Source organism: Triplophysa rosa, linkage group LG1 (genome assembly GCF_024868665.1).
Source record: "Triplophysa rosa linkage group LG1, Trosa_1v2, whole genome shotgun sequence".
NCBI classification, from domain to species: domain Eukaryota; kingdom Metazoa; phylum Chordata; class Actinopteri; order Cypriniformes; family Nemacheilidae; genus Triplophysa; species Triplophysa rosa.
Genome location: NC_079890.1, coordinates 19,069,389 through 19,092,954, shown reverse-complemented (window position 1 = coordinate 19,092,954; position 23,566 = coordinate 19,069,389). Strand labels below are relative to the sequence as shown.

Below are 23,566 nucleotides of genomic sequence, written 5' to 3'. Positions count from 1 at the left end.
CAGGTCCAGACTTTGATTTCTGATAATTGGGCTTGCTGATCTGGCATGTTTTTTCTTTAATACTGCACAAGCAGACGGATCTAACAGCAGGCCCACAGAGGGACAGTTTGACAAACTGCCATTTTCATCTCTCCTCTAATCAGCACTTTACTAGATGCATTGACTCTTGTACTCCATTCCTGCTTGCAATTCCATCCCTAAACATGCAACAATGAAACTCAGCCATTACTTATTGTGTGGTTTGACACACAATCAATGTCACGCAGAGCAGATGATGACTTTGTGTGGAGGACCTCAGATCATGGAGGGTTAAGCACTCATTAGATTTGATTATGTGTTTATGAGCCACGTGCATACGGATGTGTATTCAGCTGTACACACAAACTGTATTTTAAAATGTTAAGGCTATCGAAATGATAAAATCCCCTACTTCTTTTTCCCCTTTTGGTAATTGTAATATGGGTAATATAATATGATCATTAAACGGAGAGCTCTTAGTAAGTTTTCAAAGCCGACTGTTTAAACTGTACCATCAGAGAAGAATGGTCTTCAGTCTATTGAACGCAGCCCCACTGCGTATTTAAGCTTTTAGCTTTTGTTCTCGTACAAAATGAGCACAGTAAACATTTAAGGTGGTATTCTTCTACTCTTTCAGACTATGAATTTGTTCCATTAACAGGCCAGCTTTAGGACTGACAATAGATCAGAGCATTGATAGGCTAGAGACACCAAGTTTGATGTAAAACCTGATCCTGTTTGGAAAGCAGTGATCACATCATTGTGGATTTCAGATCAGAGTTAGCTTTCATAGCTGTTTATCATTACACATAAAGCCTGCCTGCGGTTTACAATATCCAGACTGCATTAGCAGGACTGTGAGGTCGGAAGAAACAAAACTCTTCTTTACCAAAGGATCAATGTCTGTTGAGGCTTTTGCAATCAGGCTGTGACCGTGATTGAGGGAGTGAGCCATCCCCTAAGATAAGGCTGTAATCAACAAGGCACTTAATGTTCTGTGTTGTACATTCAATTACACACTAATGAGTTGTGCAAAATGGAAATCTTTAAATACTAATGCTATTTAAATTGTTTGTAAGTAAAGCACAAAAAGAGGAAAACCTATAAAATAGTAAACGATCTAATATAATATACAGTAATAGTGAAAGAAATAACCTATGAAGACGTGTTAAACAAATAAAATAAAGATGTAATGAGGCAAATTATTATTATAATTATTAGAAATATTAAGGTACCTCTCAATTAATTAAAAATTACAGCCAATTACCAACTTTTGAAATAAGCCTTCGGCTTTTTAAAATCAATTAGATACAGACACTAGAGGTAACAGTGCAAAATACAGACACTTGACTAACATCTAGCATTTTTTTCAGAAAAGATAAAAAACATAAACATACTATACAATAAAGTTTTCTATTTCTATGAGAAAAACAGAAAAGAGGCACCTGGTTGGTTAGTACACGTATGGGTGTAATGCATGATATAAAATAAACAAGGACAAAATAAACAACAAAAAACAAAAACAACAAATGACATAAATAAATACATTTTCACTTCGCGAATTAAAATCGCAGTACAATTTCTGAATCATTGCGGCTTTTGTGAGGCTTTTATTGCCGTCACATCTTCAGCTTCCGGGTAAATGTCGGTACATTTCCGCTAAACTTCCTCTACTTTATTTTCTTTGTTGACAGTCAGTTAACTGCTTAAACTACATGATAAAAACCGCTGTTCATATGTACTTAGTATATCTATGATGATATCGCGCTCGTTTGTTTATAGCTTTATGGCAAAAATGCGTCATGTTTCCATCACTTACTGTTAGTGAGCTAAGCAGCTAGCCGCCTAGCCTAATAAACAGCTGCTGTGTGTCTGGGAGTCTCCGCAAAAAGTCAAGATTATGTTTCTCTCTTTGCTTTTGGTATGCTTTTACTTGTTTTGACTAACATGTGCAGCATGGAAGCAGAAGGAATAATCATTCGGATAAAGACACCCATGGGGGACATGGACTCATCAGTGGACTGTCCATCACATCTGAACTTCAATGATTTACTGGTGAGATTATTTACAGTTTATTTACAGCGTGGTAAGGTTCATATCTCGGTATATTCAAGAGGAAGAAACCGTTTGTAGATTCATTCCCCGAAGTGAATTGGGTTTAGAGTGGTGGTGCTGATTGACAGCTGTCATTCACATGTGTGATTACTCAGTGATTCTCTTGTGTGACAGGCGGCGATCAGAGATGTCATGCCTGAAGCTACAATCACAGCTTTTGAATGTAAGCAGCTGTGATTATAAATATTTACTTTAGCATAGACCGAACACATTCTTGCACTCCTTTAATTTGGTTGATTAAAAGTGGTAATCATTCATTTTATTAAATTATGTATAATTTGTTTAATAAAAATGTCTGAAGTCATGTAACAGTAACTAATAGTTTGCATAATGAGTGCCAAAAATATCTTTTACATTTTAAAGAATTGTTTAACCTGAAGATGATTCATGTGTGTATTCTTTGGTTTCAGATGAGGATGAAGTTGGCGACCGAATTACAGTTCGGAGTGATGAGGAGCTCAAAGCCATGCTGTCCTATGTGAGTAAAAAAATGTGTTTGTAATGTTACAGAAAGTATGTTACAGAAATATATGCAAAGCTTAAATATATGCATAACATTTTATGTTTATTTTTAAGGTGGACAGTTTTTGTTTGTTTTGAAGAATTATAGCTACTGACCCTAAACTGCTCAGGTCTGTAATACTATTGTAATACTGTACTTTTAGTCCTAGAGGTGTTTTTGTTGGACAGAAAAAGCTATTAAAAATCTGTTTTCCTAGATCTGTTCACCCTTGGGGAAAACGTACTCATTACTTTTCAGATTGGCAAGGATGACAAGTAGATACATATTTCCCGTTTCTGTACAGTTTTCTTCATCTGTTTCCTTTTTTTGGCCATACCACTTGATGTTTCCATGACAACATTTGGTTTCTAGCTTGCAACTGCATTTTACAGGTGTTAACCAAGCAAGATTAGCGAAGAATAAACAGTAATAAATTATTGTTTATTTATTTTTGGAATTCATTATTTTTTTGTTTATTCAGGCAGTGCATTTCCGTGTGCATCAGGAAGAATTAACAAAAACATTAACAAATGTCTGCAATTCCGCAATCTTTTCTGTGATAACTGTTTGACTTTTTTTATTTAGATAATCTTACATATTTGTAGTTTTTCTGCCTTTTAATCTTTTTGTTTGCTGTTCCATCTTCACTTGAGACCGCCTTAGAAGTGTTTCTCAATACTTACTGCTTACATTGTGGACACCAAGTGTAATGACTCGTAATAGTTTTTTTCCCTCTGTGAAGTACAGTGGAAGTTAAATGAACTATCAACTTTTATTATTTATTATTCAATACTTAAAGTTTCGCCTCATTAGAAGCAAGGGCCTCCTGGGTAGAGGAATTTTTCAAAATCCACTTTCAGCTGGTGTTGTCTTTTACCCCCCATCAGCTCTCAATGACTCTACAGTAGCCATGGGCTTCAAAAACCACTGCTTCTTCTTCTGCAGGAAATGAAATCACTTAAATGTGATATTTATTTATTTTCAGAGATCCTTTATCAATGTTGTACCTCTCAAGGCCATTGTAGTCATTAGCCAGATTTAGGCCAGAAGGTGACACACTGACAATCATGTCTCGGGGGTGTCCTGGAGTGCCAGAGTGTAATTCAACTTTCTTTCTGCCTTGATTAATTCTGTGTTGGTTGTGCTGATGTTTGAAATGCAGATTTTGACATTGGAGAAATTTGAGGAAATGCGTGCGTTCTCATCTGTTATCTCGGCGACCAGCGTTAATACTTGCGCAGACTTTGCCACTTAAGGAACGTGGTGGTGTCACACATCACGAAGAAATTCGTTGAGGTTGTGTTACTCTGACAGTGAATATTACCGTGCATTGCAGATTGCCTCTCTGTCGTATTTTGGTTAACAGCGCAACTGAGTCCACTTTTTCTGAAAATGAGTTTTTCCTCCCGCGATGCCGTTTGGTCCTCCGGGGAGACCTCAGGCTGCTGAGAAAGGTGGAATTTAATATGCGTCTAACATGTCCGGGGGGGGGGGGGCTGTCGCACGTACATTTAACCCATCATTGTGGATGTATTTTAAGCATGTGCCCTTTGCCTCCGTGGCTCTTTGGTGTCTGTTGGGACCTTTATGAATTTGCTTCAATTAATTCCACATGATCTAGCGCTATGTAGACTTAATAGGAATTATGAGATGACTTCTTGCTTTACAGGTGCATAAGCTAATTCACAGGACTCTCCTAACCTTCAAACTGACTGGATAGTTTTTCAGCAGTCTGCAAGTAAATCGTGACTTTGAGGTCTCGGAGATGTTCTGTGTCCCCAGCGAACCCTCAAGGATTGTTTTTACCATCAGCCCTTCCAGTATGAAGGAAAAGGATGTTAGTTCAAAGTTAAAGACCGACCCACGTCAGACGTCACCTCGTGATTGGCTAACACACACACACACAAACAGATCTCCCAGGCTGGGCCGGCTAATTACGGAGCCGCCGTTAATGATTGGGGTCCAACAGAGCGGAGGTCCGACGCCTCTGTCCCTTCCAGCTCTCAAGCTGCCTTCCTGTGATCAAACTGCCTTTAGTTATTGTCCAACAAAGGGCGATTTCTTTTAATACACTGTTACAGATTAGTTAGGTAATTGCAGCCCTAATCGATAGCGCAACCGAGTGGAAAATTAAAGGTGTGTGTGTTTTGGTTGAGCTACATGGTTTCAGTGCCTGCGGGCAGCGCAGAGAGGTGACAGTGATAAATAGGGTATTTAATAACAGCTGCTCTAACACTGCTTCCTCTGCATGTCCTCATGTGTGCCCTGGCGTATTCATCAGACATTCACACGCGGCGGAGGGACAGCACTGTACCGCTGGCCCCTCAGTTACGCTCGCTTTTGACCTTTGTCTTGTTCGGGCTTTGTCTCTCACTCTCTCGCTCGCTCTCAAACACTGACATTCTCCCCTCCTCTCTTGTCCATCTGGGTCTGTGGTTTTTAATGGGTTTATTGTGTGTGATGGGGGCCCTGTGTTTAGACACAAAGGTCCCGTGCTGGACTGAGATGAGGGTACGGGCAACCAGATGGTTCTGGTAACCGAAACATCTATTGAATGTTCTTTTGGCAGGAGACACGGGATCAGCGCTTGTGCGTGTGAAAGCGAGCACGGTTTAATATTTCTATAACAGAATCTGCAAAAGTGCATGTTTTTGTTATATAGTTGGAAGGTGTATGAAATTCTTTGTACTTGCTGTTCATAAGACTGGGATGTTTTGTTATATAGGCTGAAGTAAATAATAATGAGTAATTATACAATTCTTGTGGTTTTAACGGTTGAATTTTTTTAATAACATTTAGGTATTCATTTTAATAATATTACTCAACTCTCAACTCAACTTTATTTATATAGCGCTTTTTACAATTTTCATTGTTACAAAGCAGCTGTACATAAGACATATTGACTATAAGCAAAACAATTAAAGTTGTACCTGGAAAAACAAGAAAAAGTTGAAAACACAGAAGACAGACCTACCCACATACAAAACACTCTACACACACAATATGCACACGTACTAACACACATAGACATAGACACACACACACGGACGTGGACGCGCACACACACGCTTTGGTTGACTATCCCCGTGGGGACAGTCCATAGGCGTAATGTTTTTATACTGTACAAACTGTATATTCTATCCCCTAAACCTAAAGATCATAGATCACTTTTTGCATTTTTAGATTTTTAAAAAATATCGTTCTGTACAATTTATTAGCTTTTGTGCCCATGAGGACCTCAATTTTGGTCCCCACGGTGACACGAATCCCCATGTGTTGGTGTGCATTCAGGTTTAGGTCCCCACCAGGATATACAAACATGAACACACTCACGTACACAGACAAGTACGCGCACACACAGACACGCACGCACACACACACTCTCAGTGAGAGCACACATTTAAGATAAAGGAGAGAGAAACACAGGTCAAATATAACAGACTATAAATTCCTATATGCAATATTAATTAAGTAAAACTTTAAAATTCTAAAGCAGCCCCCCCGGCCAGGCAAATAGTGCAAAAAACAGTATGCAAATGGTGGCGAGGAATCCAAAACTCTAATCGAGAAAAAAAACCTCAGGAGAACCCAGGCCCAACCAGGGGATTCCAGTTCCCCTCTGGCAAAAGCTGCTGCCTCTGCACAAGCTCCAGAGAACTTGCACAACAAGGCTAAATAAAATAAATAAACTTACTAATAAGGTAAATTATAGTTTAAGATTATCATTAATAATCTAATAGCATTTGAATGTGGTGAAGGCGTGTCAGGTGACCGCGTCCTTCTTTATCCAGCTCTATCATCTCAGCTCTTGTCAGGTCGCCGCTTCCCATTCTCCGCTCTACCATCAGGTCAGGCCATGAAGACGTGTCAGGTGACCGCGTCCTTCTTTATCCAGCTCTATCATCTCAGCTCTTGTCAGGTCGCCGCTTCCCATTCTCCACTCTACCATCAGGTGTGGGCATGAACTGCATCCTGCTCACTGTGGTAACCTTGGAACAATGAGACAAGACTGGCTGAGAATAGAGTACTGATCTGCACTCTTTGATGCAACAAGTACATCAGTTGTGTTTTTGGTTCCGGTTGATCTAACTAATGCAGCCTAAACCCTCAGAGGATTTATATTATGGAAGTGTAGTGTATGCAAGATTAAAAAGATGCGTCGTTAGTCTAGATTTATACTGACAGAGTGTGTCTGCCTCCCGGACAGGGCAGGGAAGACCATTCCAAAGTTTAGGCGCTAGATAGGAAAAGGATCTACCACCTGCACTTGATTTTGAAATTCTAGGTATTACCAACTGACAGGACGCCTGAGAGCATAATGCACGTGAAGGACTGTAATACAAAAGGAGTTCATTCAAGTATTGAGGCGCTAAACCATGTAGGGCTTTATAGGTAATGAGCAAGATTTTAAAGTTAACGCGATGCTTTATAGGTAACCAGTGCAAGGTTGACAGAACCGGGCTAATATGTTCATACTTTTTTGTACGTGTAAGAACTCGAGCTGCCGCGTTTTGGACCAGTTGGAGTTTTTGTAATAAGCCTGCTGGGCAACCACGTAACAGTGCATTACAGTAATCTAGTCTTGATGTCATGAATGCATGAATTAACTTCTCTGCATCTGACATTGACAGCATATGACGTAGTTTAGATATATTCTTAAAATGGAAAAACACAATTTTACAGGTGTTGGCGACGTGGCTCTCAAATGACAGATTACTATCGAATAGAACGCCAAGATTCTTTGCTGACGACGAGGGTTTTATGGAACATCCGTCAATAGTTAAGCAGTATTCTTGGTTGTTACGTATAGCAGTTTTCAGTCCAATAAGTAACACTTCTGTTTTGTCCGAGTTCAGTAATAAAAAGTTGTTACTCATCCAGTTTTTTATATCGACTATGCATTCCATTATTCGATGGAACTGTTGTGTTTCATGAGGCTTCGAGGAAAAATATAGTGGAGTATCATCAGCATAACAGTGAAAGCTAACTCCGTGTCACTTTATTATATCTCCTAGAGGTAGCATGTATAATGCGAAGAGCAGAGGCCCTAAGACTGAGCCCTGTGGTACACCGTACTGGACTTGCGATTTGCGTGACACCTCATTGTTTATTGCTACAAATTGAAAATGATTTAAGATTTAAACCATTTCAAAGCTATTCCTTTAATGCCGACGTAATTTTTGAGTCTATGTAGGAGTGTGCTGTGGTCAATGGTATCGAATGCAGCACTAAGGTCTAGCAGCACCAATAACGAGATACAACCTCGGTCAGACGCCAATAGCAGATCATTTGTAACTCTGATCAAAGCAGTCTCTGTACTGTGACATGCTCTAAATGCAGACTGGAATTCTTCATTCTTCAATATTAAACATCAACAAAAGATCACATTAATAAAATCACAAGATAAAAGTGTTTACAGACTCTATTTCAGTCTATTATGTGTTGTAATTAATGAATAGGCAGCCGTTACTGGCAGATTGCTTTCACGTCAGGCTGAAATGAGATGGCTCTTCCAGACTCCAGGCAGCCATTACAACAGATGAATTGATACAGAGAGTGACTGGAGTTTCAGAAAAATTACCTGAGCAGGGTGCCGGATTCATTTACGAATTCCCTTTCGCTCATTGCAATTGACTCTAATAGGAAGAGAGTTTTTGATGTCAAATTGCTTTTATGTACTTCTTGAGACTTTTATCTGTACGACTTTTAGAGTGATATTGATTGTGTGTGTAATATTAAAAAATAACTTCTCTCCAGAGTTTCTAATTTGTTGTTGTACTTCATTCTCTGCAGTACTGCAACACGGTGATGGAGCAGCGCATCAATGGATTGTTACCTGAGCCTTTACAGATTTTTCCACGAGGTTTGTGATGTGTGTATGTGTGTCCGTCCGATTTACAGTTTACCACTGCAACAGTAAACCTGCCTGAGGCCTACCTAGATCCAAGATCACAGCTTAAAGGGGTCATATGGCGCGAATACGTGTTTTTCTGTGTCTTTGTTGTGTAATAAGTTGCCCATGCATGTATTAGACACGTAAAATTGCAAAAATTTAAGTGTCGGAACAAAAGATGCATTCTATCTAAAAGCGAATGCTCACCCAGACCTGCCTGAAATGCCTCGTGTAACCACACCCCCACAAATCGTCAGTTAGTGGTATGATTTGACTAAGACCGCCCAAATGTAGAAGCAAGTAAGGTGGATGTACCTGTCAGTACAATTGCTTTGGAACCTAATGTTCCAAATATGGTAAGAAGCGTTACATTTCCGTTACACGCTTGCAGTATTCGACCAATCACTACGCACTGGTTAACTGGCCAATCATAGCACACCTCGCTTTTCAGAGCGATGAGCTTTGTAAAAAATCTGAAAGAGGTGAAAGAGGACATACAAACAAACACGGTATGTGGAAAATACAGCGTTTTTGAACCTTAAATTGTGTATACACATTGCATTACATCTAAAACAAGAGGTGGAGATACAACCGTTTAAAACTCTGGAATCTGACGGTGCAAAAGAATCAAAATATTGAGAAAATTGCCTTTGAAGTTGTTAATCAGTGGCACTGTAGCAGACCATCCACTCACAAAAATAAAGTTTTTATATATTTAGGGTAGGAAATTTACATGTGTGTTCATGGAACATGATCTTTAATGATTTTTGGCATAAAAGAAAAATCAATAATTTTGACCCATTCAATGTATTTTGGGCTTTTACTAAAAAAAATTTGGTTTTGTGATCCGGTGTCACATTTTACACATTTCAAGCATTCTGCTTCTCTCTTTCCTGGCTTCACATGATCTACAATCTAGTCAATTTTTTTCCAGCTGGTAAGACCCCAGGGATCCGGAACATACATGGCCTGAAGGTATGTGTCTCAATGATTGTTTCAGCATCGGTTATGCAGCGTACCACTTATTGAAATGTCAATTGAAGTCAAGACTCTTTCTGTCTGTCTCTCCTATGCTATCCCCTCACTGCATTTCATTGAATTCTTAATCAGCTGAAACCATTTCCTGGTCTTTGTATGTGACTGAGATAAGAAAATGCTATGTTAATGAGTAAGTCACATCTGAATGTAACACATTTTGTGTTTGTTTACTTAAGCAGTATGATCACGGTGATCTTGTTCTTGTTGTTTTGGTTTCATTTAGAATTAATTTGGCTTGAAAAGGGTGAACTGATAAACCGCTGTAAATGAGGTCTTCATAGACACTAATTAAAGAGAGAATCGCTGCTTTACTGCACCACACTATACGACCTGCAGACCTCAATTAATCTACTTATTTATATAGAGCCTCTCTTTGAGTGCTTTTCCTTCATTCTCCCTCTGCGATCCGTTGGTGGGGATCTGACAATAAGCAATCTAATGAATCCTCTTTAATGACAAATATAGGACAATGTTGATTCATTATTTTCTTTTTTTTTTAACCTAAGGATGTCCACAGAGTTATATTTAATTTTGCCTGATAGATGCAGTGACCCCTTTCCTCAAGCCTCTCTCTTTATTTCTCTCCGTTTCCCCCACAAAAGCCAATTAACCTTGCGGCCAAACCAGGCAGTTTGCTGTTGAATCACAGGTTAATTAGCACAGGGATCTGATTGTCTTTGTTTGCCCGCAGGTGAACACGCGGCCCGAATCCTCAAGTGGCAGGGGCTCATCTGCGGCCGATTCCCTGTCCAATGATAGGTGAGTGAGCCCAGATCGCATCTGTCCTCATTGAGAACGTTTACATGCGCAGTTTTAATGCGCCACGGTGGGGTTTTTTGTAGTCCAGCTGCTTATTCTTAAGGTGGTCTGATATATCTCTGCTGTCCTTCTAAACCAATACAAAGTGTTAAAAAGTGCTCGTCAACGGAATAATTTAAAAAGTACAGTGTTTTGTCCATTTCCTGAAAACATCCGAGGTTTTGGAAGGACATCAGCGATATTATTAGTGTGATTCCAAAGGCTTGGGTTTTGGTTTATTGAGTTTAAATGGTTATGACATTAGTTGACAGACTTGCACAAAGGTTGCAGATGCTGGTTCTTATCAGACCTGGAAAATAGTCCTACTCTAAATACAAATGTTAATCAGCATGGTCTTGTTAGAAACTGTGTGAAGATTAAAAAAGATGATATTGAGATTTGGGGGCAATATTGCATTTTCCCTTAATAGAAGAAATGCTTAGAAATCTCATGATAGCATTTACAGTACAACATTTTGGCAGTTTTAATTGGATTTAGTTTAAGAGGAGAAAACCCTTGGTATAGCTAAGCACTGGACAAAAACATGCAGTCTGAAGGCCACTGTGTGTTTGTATATTCAGCATTAAAAAAGAAGAAAGAAATATCAGTAAAAGTTGAGTGAAGTAGATTAGTCTCATTTTTGAATTTTTTATTTAAAGTATCTGCTCTGTCTGCACAGTTTACTACTAATATTTTTTATAAATGAAGATTTCATGTTTCAAAACTTATTGATTTACAAAATAAAATAACAAATGTTTGCTAACATGATTTTAAAGAACATGGCTAAGTCAGTTAATAAGGCTAACATTTAGTTTTTTGCATTTTCTGTTCACCAGTTTAAAGAAGTCTTCAGCTGAGCTAAAGAAGATTTTGACAAACGGACAGGTAGAGTTTCCCCCTCTCTTTCCACATTCAGACAGACTTCTGGTTCAATGTTTATATTGACAGAACAGCTTTGCTTCTGTCAAAGTGGCTTAACTGATCATCTTGTTAGTAATGCTGTTATAACTTTACCATCTGACGCTTCATAGCACTTAGCCCGTTTTATGTGTCTGTGTGTGAATCTGAGAAAATGTATATTGATTGCTCCTAAAGGGCTGTTCAATGACCCTTTCCCTGCGGTACGGTTGAGATCTTTATCGTGAGCGATCAGAGCTGTATCTGGGTGTGCTTTTGCTGTTCACCCCCATCCACAGGCCTCCAGCAGGCCAGTTTGTCGACCAAAGTGTGTCAGATAGACAATTAAGAGAGTCACGTCCCCTGTGACACCTGTAACATGCACAGTTAATGGAGCCCCAGCAGCCTCCCTCACACACACACACACACACACACACACGCACGCACACACACACACGCTCATGTTTGTATATCCCGGTGGGGACCTAAACCTGAATACACACCAACACATGGGGACTCGTGTCACCTCAATTTTGGTCCCCACGGGCAAAAAAGCTAATAAATTGTACAGAACAATATTTTTTACAAATCTAAAAATGCAAAAAGTGTTCTATGATCTTTAGGTTTAGGGATAGGGGATAGAATATACAGTTTGTACAGTATAAAAACATTACGCCTATGGACTGTCCCCACGGGGATAGTCAACCAAAGCACACGCACGCACACACGCACGCACGCACGCACGCACGCACGCACGCACGCACACACACACATTCATTGTCATTGCGTCTCTCTCTGTCAAACAGGCACATTGTAATGCAAACATACACAAGATGTCTTTCTCCCACACTTGAGTCTAATCAAAGGACCTGTATTGGGCCCTTGCAGTCAGGGTGAGGCCTGTCAGTAGAGCATTGACTTCACATCAGCTTCAGTTCACGAGGGGAAACACTTACCCTACAATAACAGATGCAAATATTGACGCCTAACCATTCGCATTTGCCATGACAAAAGCCAAATCAAAACTTTGCTTACCACAAACAATTGATTTAAATCTCAGTTGAAGTCTTTATAAAACAGCTGAATTACAGCTCTGGAGGAAATGAAGAGACCACTTATAGCCTTTAATCAGCAGTTTTACATGTATGGTGGATATTTCATTCCAGTGTTTGTAGAATTACAACAAAAGCAGAAACTTCAGGAATGACCCAACAGTAATGTGAAGGACTGAGAGCATGTAAAAAAAATCAGGCTTATTCCATCAAATTAATTTTTAAATCTTCTTAAACTACATGTAAAACATGTGAATATGAATGTTTTCTTTTCAGTATTTAAGGTCTTATTTTGACCAGCCTGTCCAGTTTTCATTTTCTGCAAATAAATGCAAATAAAAACAATATTTTGATTATGAAAAATGTCATTACTTACAACAAAAATGATTATTTTTCTAAATGTAAAAACAAAAATAATTTTGGACTGATGTCTTTCCAGGGCAGTATATGAAGAGTTTATTTGCAATACATTTTAAAATATAAAAAAGTTATATTTTTTAAAAATAATTTTGAACAATCTTTTAATCATTTAGATTTTTTAATTATATATTTTTTGTAAAATAAAAATATATATATACGGTACATTTTTGACTATTTTTTTTCAAAAATCATGTTTTTTATGCCATCATGTTTTTATTATTTTTGTTATTATTTTATTATGTTATTGTGTTAAATTTGTTGAGTTATTATCAATCAAAACAACCCAACTCTGACCTGATTGATGTTACTTGGGATGCACAATAAAAAAACATGATTTAAAAAATGATCTTTTCACAAATAAACTCTTTATATGCAACTGTGATTGCTGTTTGTGATTATTGTTTTCTGCACCCCTGTCTAACTGTGGCAAAACCATATCTGACCTTTTTGGTGTTTCATTGCTGACAGGGATTCAAAAGTAAAGGATACATCTCAACTATGTGTTCATTGCAAAGTTCAAAGTTGGAACTGAAAATATAGTCTCCAGTTAGAAACTGCATTTACAGGCCAGGTCAGAAGATGATCTTTCACTGTCTCCTTCAATCTCTCAAGAGGAAATTCATTCAATTCAGTAATCTTCCTCACTCGCATGTTGAAAAATCTAAAGGTCAGAGAGTCGAGATGGGTAAAGCCTATAGCGGTGTATTGTATTCAAACATTCAGGCAAGTAGTGAAAAGTGTGGACGGGAGAGAGAGAGAGACTGTTCTGATGTGCATCATAGTGACAGCACAAGAAAACAAACTGGTCCCTCTGGCCTCTTGGTGTCACAAGGGCCTGTATTGTATTACCATTTTGACAGCTTTTATCAAAGTCGAACAAGACAGTGCAGGCAAACAAATCGTCATTAAACTTTCCATCACTCTCCTCTCTGGTGTTGTCCTTTTATAAATTAGACAGCAAATGTTGTATTGATCCCCCTCTCTGTCCGCTACTGAACTTCAAATGACCTTATAGTGGAGTCTCTGAGTTCTTTATGCTTTTTCCCCACTTGGCGTTTCCATGCTCTTTCTGTTTTTTTTTATCTTTCTCAATTTGTTCATCTGTTCAGTTTAATTTACTTCATAATTTACACATTTATTGAAGAAGAAGAAGAAATGAAACGGCTTTAGTGGTGATTGTATGGTTACATAGAACATCTCGTGGGAATTAGGGGGAATGATTGTGTGTGTGCGTGCACCCACCCACACAAATAAGTACAACTACAAAATCAAATGCCTTTCAAGATGATTTAGATTATTTAGAAGTAGGAACAAAGAATTCAGTTTTCTCCTTGGGTAAACTACCGTATCTGAAGAAATCTTTTCTCTCTCTTCTGTGTTTGTTTAGATAAATGAACATGACCTCCAGTACCAGGAGCAGCTTGGCCATGGAAATGGAGGAACAGTTTACAAGTGAGTGCTGCTCTCATGATTTTTACCTTGAGATTTAATTAGACCAATTCCCTTTCAATAGACCTTTCTTAACCCTTTAGTTTAGCATCTATAGGATTTGACTGAAGCCAGAAGAATTGAATCATAAATGTCACCGAATAGCCAACGTTTTGTTGTCAGCACTCAGGTCTCACATGTGCTCCTGTTTTCAAACATCCTTCATTGCCCTCTCAGTATTCTGATTTATTAAATGTCTTGAGACATTAGAGTAAAGGACAGCATTCATTCAGAGCTTTGGAAGTTGAAATAATTCTTTATGACCCCATGTAGTGTGATGCATGGCAGCCAAGTAGATGCAGTCGCAGGAGAAAACAAGGTCATTAAACACAATCATCATTTTATTTACTTTCACAAGGGTCTGCATGCTTCTGCGGATGATGCAGGCGCACATCGTATGCTTTTGTTACTGGAGGACCACCTTCGGTTTGTTGTAAAAATGCCAATAATGCAGTCTAAACAAGAATGCTGGTCTGACAAGCTCAGCATTAAATGTGTTTGCCTGGAATGATTTTTTTCCTCTTAAACAAAATAAATGCTGAATTTTGCATTTATCTATTAATTTGAACCTTTATACCTTCGTAAGCGACAAAGTAATACAAATCGTCTGAACACCCAGAGAGCCTGAATGGAAGATACTCATAAAAATCTGCTGTGGCTTGTAGGGAAAATTTAGGCCAGTCTTTCATACATCTCCACAACCGCCCTCAATCACCTCTACCACACTCGCTCGCTCTCCTTTATGCAAAACACACACCTTTGTGACCGTCAGACGGCATGCAGTATGGTGCCAGGGGTATTTGCTTAAATTGCTTTTCCTTAAGAATAAATGTTTTTTTTTCTGTGGGGCTTTCACCTAACCTGGACCCTTTGATGTTGTGTTACTGTGTTGAGATATGATGAGTTAAAATAATACATATTGGGACGGTTTCCCAGACAGGGTTTAAGCCTAGTCCCAGACTAAAAACTTTAATGTAAGCAGTGTCTTGATCAAAAACAACTTGTACTGGCATATCTTAAAATATATCAGTGCGATTGTTTTGTCTCAAGATGTACACCAGTAATGTGTTTTTGTAAAGTATGTTTTTGAAAAATACTTTAATATCCTAATTTAACTAAGGCCTAATCCTGTTTTAAGGTAATGCCTGTCCAGAAAACCGCCCCAGTATGTTCTTTCCTTTGGGGAATTCTAAGGGTTAAATCAGCTTATAAAAAGTGTGTGTGCCCTCCCTTCATTTGAAATAAACCCAACACTTAATGCTTCAATAAGAATATCTGTTAACATAGTCATTATCCACACACAGACCAGCAGAGTAGATAATAAATGGGTTGCCAGGTATCCTGAATAAATCCTAGACTGACTGTGAGTGCTTGTCCAAACTTGTCATATTGTATTTTTTTAATGCATTTTTTATTTCTGTGTTCTTTTTTTTAAGTGCTATTTTGATGCTACTGTACAGTACAGTGACGGTAACACCGTGATACCTTATTAATACAATAGTACATTAGTATATATTTGTAATACCCCCAAATTCTTGATGTTAGTGTGTCTTTGTGGCCTTCCTTCAGGTGAGACGATCATCTGGTCATCTCAGGTTAGATGGCGAAAGAGAAAGAGACAGAGAGAGCTGTCTGGTCTGCATTGGCTGCTGTAATCGAAACCTGTTTGTGTGGTTGCGTGTGCGTGTATTCGTCTGCAAACCTGCATGCATGGGATGGCTTTCTTCGAGAGGTCCATGAATACTGCATGACAGAGCTTTCATTACCCCGGGCTCTGGAGTGTAAATAACAAACAGAGAATAGGGACACATTTACGGGGGTCAGGACCATGCGTCACTACGTCAGCACACCCTGACCGTGCGCCTGTCACAGTCATCCCTGGATGAGTACTCAACGGGGTCAAAGTTCGAGAACTTTAGGTGAACTTTGTAATTGGGCATAGTTAGATCCGTTATTGATCGAGGTGTCCTGAAGCAACCACTTAGATAGCATAAATGAGTTTGCTGGTATTACTAAGTAGGAAGTTTATTGAAGTCATTTATTAAGTGTATGCTTTTATCCAGCCGAAAGATTTAAAAGTCACTTGGCTATGTTAACTATTCATTTTTGTTTCTTTATTTAAAAACAATAGAACCTTTAGCACACTATGAATAATTTCATATTAGTGTTCTTGTAGCATTGCTTTAGAAGGCCTATAGGTGGTGGGTTCGATTTCCAGGGAACACATACTGATAAAAATGTTTTTTTTTTTCTGAAATTCGGTAGCGTTAAATAAATAGTCCAAAACTAGAAAGCTAGGGCATTTGCAAATGTATCACTGTGTATCCTGTATGGCTCAGAATCGTCCAAAGTGTAAAGTGTACCCACACAAGACAATGAGGTGAGAAGGGATCGAGTGTCGCCATCCTAAATGAGGGAAGTTAGCCGTCGCGTCACTTAGAGCGACATTAATTAAAGGCTTGCTGGAGTTACGAAGTGTCTGGAGCTGTAACCAGATCAGCCATCTATTTCCCATAAATCACCTGCACAGCGCTCTAGTCACAAACCATTGGAAATTTGTTCGATTAGACATCTCATATCTCATCTACATAGAGAGGTTCATAATGAAAATAGTATTTTCTGATCTTTTCTCTTGCATGATTCTCATATTCCCACAAACACACACAGACATGCACACAGTGATCTTGTCGTGTTAAATCCACCCTCGGTTGACAGCTGTCTGTTGTTATAGTATATTATCTGGTGGAACGGGCCGTGTCGTGGGTTATGGTAACCCAATCTAGCGCCAGCACCTCCTGCAGTAACCAGATCCAGTGCTCGGAACGAGCGAGGATCATAATTAAATAATTGCGGCTTTGCCGTTAATTCGACCTGTAACAGGAGGCCTGTCTGGGAGAGCTTACGCTGAAATGGGAACGGAGCTGATAACGCTCCACAGCTCAGAATGTCTGAGGTTTCGCAGGTGACTGACTCAGGCTTGACCTCGCCTGCATTTGACACTTAGGATGAGGACACCCCCTCCTCATAGCTCTTTTCTGTAGCGATTAAGCCTCTGATAATCTGTAAATAAATACAAACGTTTAAAAAGTACCCGAGTGTCCTAAATGGACATATAGATGTAGATCTGACTTTAACAAAACTCTGAACATAGTTACCGTCCTTAATCCTCGGCCCTTGAGTTGTTCTGCATGTTGTTTAGACACTTAAGCAATTCTTTGAATCGTTTCAATGTCATTGCTTTTTTGTGAAGAATGATATTTTTGATGGTAAAATATATAGATAAAAGATAAAAAAATATTTGCATGTTTGATGTCCATAGTTGATAAAGAACAGACCATTTTGCAAGATGTACTGTAAACAACGCTGGTCAAGAAACACTTCCTGTTTCAGTTTTATAACATTACACATGCTAAAACAAAATACAACCAACAGAACATTTAAAACTAAATATAAATGTAAAACAAACATATTTTAGACCTAGTTATGTATGTAAAATAAAATAAATAGGTAAAAGAAAACAGAAAAACAACAAAACACTGCTTCTGGACCAGTGTTATTTACATCTTGAAAAACTGTACGGATATACAGTATATATAATATTCCTGTTTTTATTCTTGTAGGGTCTCTAAGTGAACCTGAGTAAAACTGACATACATCTTAGTTAGCCTATACCTGTTTTGAAAATTTGGTTATGTTGAAGTGAAATTTATCCATTTTTTTATTTGTGGCAATGTCCAAATGCTTTTAACTGCCAATGTATGTAATATCAGGCGAAATAAACTTACCAAAAGCTTACCAAATTGGCTAGTTTGGATTGGCATTAACTGTAAATCTTTCCCTCCTGACAGAGCACATCATCTGCTTGGCAAAAGAGTTCTAGCAGTGAAGGTAAGAATGCAAACATCCTCACATTTAAAGTGATAGTTCAGCCAAAAATGAAAATTCTGTCATCATTTACTCACCCTCTTGTAAACCTGTATGACATTCTTTCTTCTGCGGAACACAAAAGAAGATATTTTGAAGAATGTCGTTAACCGGCGTCCATTATCTTACATTGGTCTTGTGTCCATACAATAGAAGTGAATGGGTGCCGGCGCTGTTCGTTAACTAACTTGCTTTAAAATATTTTCTTTTGTGTTCTGCGGAAGAAAGAAAGTCATACGGGTTTGAAATGACAAGAGGGTGAGTAAATGATGAATTTTCATTTTTGGGTGAACTATCACTTTAAGATCATCTAAAACGTTTAGAAGCTCTGAAAATGCATGCAGTTCTTTAAATGTACATTACAACATCTTATTTACTGAAAACAAATTCGTACAGCCAGTTTGCTTTTGAGCAAATGGTTCTTGTAAGAACCTGCAGAGCAAGGTGAACCAGAGGAGCACGACCTCATTGGACGTGGTCGTAACTCTGGCAGGAAGTGAAGAATAACAGCTGGAGATGTTAACAGTGCTCTGTTTATTGAAGGGCACTAAAGAGCAGATCCAAGACTTTTGGCTGGCACACTTAAACATGATCGAGAAGACCTCACTGCTCCTCCTACTGTACTCCAACATTTTTTTCTTAGATTTTCCTCATTAGGTTCTATTCGATTTACTTTCATCCTCTCTTCTCTCTTATCTTCTATCTCCTCTCATTTCGTCTGCTCATCTTTCCATCTGTACTCAGCCTGGGTCTGCTTGAGCAGAGCTATCAGCCTTTGGCTAGGGCTGTAAGTGATCTCTGCTGAGCTTTAACTGCGTGGCCTTTGCCTTACTGCCTTACCTGTAATCAATTATTTCAGTGGGAGGCTGATAATCTAACTTTAACTAAAGAAGCATTTTAGCTGGTCACTACTTCGTTACAAAAGTAGAGAAGAGAAGTGCATTCATTGTAGCAACTGCTTACATTTTAAAACTATTACATGAAAGTATGTTTTTGGACAATCCTTTTAAAAGTCCAGATGCTTAAAATGTATTTACAAATAGTGGATTTTCTTAATTTCCTGTGAAACTGTGTATTGAAATCTCTCGGTAGCTTCTCAAGCATCCACTTTCAACACTAATGCATGGGCCTACTGGATTAAAATATCAATGCGGCCCACTTAAGCAGCGGAGGCTCATTTTGATCAATCACAATATATTTTATTACAGTGTTCCTCTTTTGAATGAGTGCCGAATGTTTGCCAGTATAAACTGGATGGGAAATATTCTCTTCAAGGCAGTTGTGAATTAGGCAAATGAACACGTGGGTTTGAAGAATCTTTTGCGTAAGAGTTATGTTTTTGTCTACATGGATATGCTTTGAGACGAGTGTTCTTTGTGTGTAAGTGTGTCTGTTCAAATGAGGGTTTTGTTTTTCGCAGGTTATTCCTCTTGACATCACAGTGGAGCTGCAGAAGCAGATCATGTCGGAACTTGAGATCCTTTATAAGGTCTGAAGCTCCTTTTCACCTTGCACGAATACTAAGTTTGTATGTATATCACTTTTTTCCAATGCATTTCAAATCTAGGAAGAGTGACCTGGTTTTGATGTGGGCACTCATGCGACCAGCACTTTTTTCAGTACTGTAGTGATATTCTCGCCATTCTCTCAGTATAACTTGGAGTTTAAACCTCTTACTAAACTAATTTGATCTCAGACTGCTTCAGGAATCGGATGTAAGTCAGTTTATTTACCAAACAACAAACAAATTCGTGTAGAGTAGTTTGTGGTTTCAGTTTTCAGGTTAGTTTGAGGTGTATGACTGTGATAAGTATGAAAGAAGTGGCGTTAATTATTTAGAGATCAGTGCCCATGTAGTCCAGTGTATCTACTCCAGTAACCTACACTGACAACAGCTGCCAGATAGACTTTAATTTATTACCAAATCACCCTTTGTGCACATTAAACCAATCACATCGAATAATCGGCCAGTCAGACAAATCAAAATAATCGAGGTTATGCTAACCTGCATTATCACGTTGACTTGCGTTAATTAACTACCTCACAAATATACTTTCATTTAAACAACAATTACATGTTTCCTTTAATTAAGTTTCCACTGACACATATCAAGTGTATCACCGTTATAAAATTACAGGCTATAGTATGTAGTCCAAACAGTATAAACAGACGTCCACCTGGCGAGGCTGGGTTTATACATCACTGTATATGGTCATACTTTTATGATAAAGAGCAAAACGTATGCTTGATATTTTGTTTGCCATCCTTTTAATATATTTGATTGTTTTGTTTACAGTGTGACTCTCCGTACATAATCAAATTCTACAGTGCATTCTTTGTGGAGAACAGAATATCTATATGCACTGAGTTTATGGATGGTAGGTATTATCTGTTGATTTGGCCATTGTATATTATTGCCATTTATTGGCATTATGTTGAATATAAATGCTTTACTACAGTAATAGAGGTCTGTCTTTACTGTGCACCGTCATAGACAGATTTGTTCTATGTTTGTAAGATCCCTTTCCAACAATTTGGAAAGTTATATAACTTTTTTCAAATCATTTACCTCCCTAATTTTTAAATTTGGCATTTATATTGACACTCATATCTTGAGGATTTTTGAAGAGAGGTGGGATTTTACTGTTGTAAGTAAACAGACTTGTGAAGTCTTCCCGGCAGGTGATTTAACTAGAGAAAAAAAAACTTGAGCCATAGCAAGGAAACACAATGTTACAAATACCAAAGATATGGGGGTTGGGATAAATAGACAGATTGTGATGTATTGTTGTTATTGGTACAGGTGGTTCTCTGGATGTGTACTGGAAAATTCCCGAGCATGTCTTGGGGAGGATTGCCGTAGCTGTAAGTCATAAGACTTGTTGCATGCATATGAGAGAAGTTTAGTTGGAAATCAGTGAGACTGGCAATATAGACCTATGTGTGTTGATTTTTACATCATTTTACTGTAAACCTTAAAACCCCCTCTTCATAACACTTTTGTGTCAATGGTTGTATGTTTGTTGCTATGAGTATGTTTGTGTTGTAATGCATTTCTGTATGTCTGTATAGGTGGTAAAAGGATTAACATACCTATGGAGCCTAAAGATTTTACACAGAGGTGAGGGGGTGACTTTAAAATATATATTGAATAAACGTCTGAACAAACATCTACGGAAAAAAATCCAAATTGTCATTTAATCAGCATTTATAGATGTATTGTGGCCATTCCAGTCCAGTGTCTGTTGAATTTCAACAAAATCAAACCTCAGGAGTGACATTAAGTCAACCAACATTTCAAGATGTGAAACACAGCATAACAAGACGCATGAAAACTGTGATGAAAATAGTGGAATCACATAAAAAATAATTTTCTCACTTTTTCGAAATTCATGTACAAACATTACTGTTGTGTTGCTTAAAAGTGAATATGAACTTGTTTTCTTTGCAGTATTTGAGGTTTGAAAAAATACAGAGCATCTTTTCTGTTATTTTGTCCTGTTTCTCCAGTTTTCATTTTCTGCAAATAAATGCAAATAGAAACAATGTTTTTATTTGAAATTTGGGAGAAATGTTGTTTGTAGTTTACAGAATGAAACAAAAGTTTTACCCAATCACTATATGCATAGCAAATTCAGAAAAACTGAGAATCATTTTGAAATGGCCGCTTAATTTTTCCTGCGGTTGTATATTTAATATCTACAGTAAATATTGGCTACAATTGGCTTTGTGTATGTGTAAATGCATTGATTGTGTATTTGTGCAGATGTGAAACCCTCCAACATGCTGGTGAACACTCGAGGTCAGGTCAAATTGTGTGACTTTGGAGTCAGCACACAGGTACAGTTTCCTCTGATTATTTGTGTGTTTGTGTTTGTTTGCATTAATGTGTATACTCATGCGAGTCTTATTTAGGTGTGCAGAATATAGTGAGCACAGTCATATCAACCTTTGTCCCGTCTGTCTCAATTTCTCTCTTCTCTCCCCTGTCTCGATCCTCTAGAGAGATGTTGTCTTTGCTCCCAAACTCCCTAGACACTTCCTAGATTGCTTCTCTCCTCTCACTTTCAGATCGTTCTAATTACCACATTGACCAGATATTCAGCATGTGTGTTGGCGTCTGTGTGTGTGGCTGGAGACAATAGTTCACACTGACAAAGTCAGCATCCATCTCTCCACCTCCAATACACTCAGGAGTCCAACAATGGAGCCCAATCACACCACACGCCCCTCTGTTAATTAATATTCATACCCACATTCCCCGTAGAGATTCGACTTGAAGCTGACCCCTGGATGAGGTGCACGCACGCACGTTCTCCCGTCCAGACCGATTCTGTATTTAGGACCAGCGTATCTTTCATTCACTTTCACACAGTGAGAAAGACACGCGTCAGGCCGCTGGGGAATGCTCTCATTATGTCTGTCCTGTCATTGCTGACATGTGTCATTGTGCTCACATCTCACCATCTCTCCCCTGTGAGAGAAACGACTAAAATTAAACCTGGCTGGCATTTCAATAACACATTCTTTTCAGGAGATTTCAATCAGTTACTGTTGCTGTGTGCTTTATCTTATGGCAATGAGCTCAGGACGCCTCACATCTGTATTGAATTTTATGATTAAACAAAGATAATAATTATTTTGCTTTGATCATTGGATGTCAATTGAACTGTTTCAGCTATAATATTTGTCAGTTGTGGTATATGCAAAAGAAAAGATCACTATTACTATTTCTAATACGCAGAGGTGGGGATGTGAACGCAGTCATAACCCATAGTATTGAACTTTGGTGCTTGACTTGTCCTTCTCTATTAATACTACATATGTAAATGACTCTTGAAGAGACAATTGAATCCTAAAGTGTGGCAATAGTTTGGCTTCGCAAAACTGAAGTTGGTGTTTTTGTTCATCTCATTTGTGCACTTCATATAATATTTAAAGCGGAGGTAACACAAAACAGTTTCTGCCAATATTCATATTAATCTTGCCTATAGAGTAATACTGCATACTTCGTATCTTCGAAGAGTATTTAGTTTGATCACATTTATAAAAAACAGATACAGCTGTATGATTATTTCCGAAAACAGTCGAGCTCCTGGAGGCGTCCAGTGGGCGGAACTAAAGCACGAGCACACAATACATCATTGCATTATTCTTGCATATCTGTTGATTCACTAAAAGTTTGTGTTGTTTACATTATGCACATACGTGCCAGTTGCCAACAAAACACAGACATTTGACTCAGTTTCACTTACCGCGTCCGGTTCATGTCTGGCATCTTTTAGCACTGGGACCGCTCCATCTATCAGTTTCAAACGATGTCCAAATCCAGCGTTATATCCACCGTTTATGTAAGGGATAATCCACGGCTAGCTGTGCATTAAAGGAATTTAATGCACGACGTGGAGGCACAAATCCTTT

The 23,566-nt window shown here is 38.4% G+C and overlaps 1 protein-coding gene across 2 annotated transcripts in view; it reads left to right on the top strand.

Annotated features, from left to right (window-relative positions):
* Window positions 1–1,650: 1,650 nt before the first annotated feature.
* map2k5 (mitogen-activated protein kinase kinase 5) overlaps window positions 1,651–23,566 on the top strand; it is a 45,898-nt gene continuing 23,982 nt past the window's right edge. For both annotated transcript variants that reach the window (XM_057336041.1, XM_057336049.1), the window contains exons 1-14: window positions 1,651–2,073; window positions 2,248–2,296; window positions 2,544–2,611; window positions 8,429–8,498; window positions 9,463–9,503; window positions 10,258–10,325; window positions 11,201–11,249; window positions 14,121–14,185; window positions 18,070–18,109; window positions 19,566–19,634; window positions 20,442–20,523; window positions 20,949–21,010; window positions 21,218–21,266; window positions 21,912–21,985. In XM_057336041.1, the coding sequence (XP_057192024.1) occupies window positions 1,942–2,073; window positions 2,248–2,296; window positions 2,544–2,611; window positions 8,429–8,498; window positions 9,463–9,503; window positions 10,258–10,325; window positions 11,201–11,249; window positions 14,121–14,185; window positions 18,070–18,109; window positions 19,566–19,634; window positions 20,442–20,523; window positions 20,949–21,010; window positions 21,218–21,266; window positions 21,912–21,985 (918 nt within the window). In that variant the 5' untranslated portion in view covers window positions 1,651–1,941. The remainder of the gene's footprint in view (window positions 2,074–2,247; window positions 2,297–2,543; window positions 2,612–8,428; window positions 8,499–9,462; window positions 9,504–10,257; window positions 10,326–11,200; window positions 11,250–14,120; window positions 14,186–18,069; window positions 18,110–19,565; window positions 19,635–20,441; window positions 20,524–20,948; window positions 21,011–21,217; window positions 21,267–21,911; window positions 21,986–23,566) is intronic.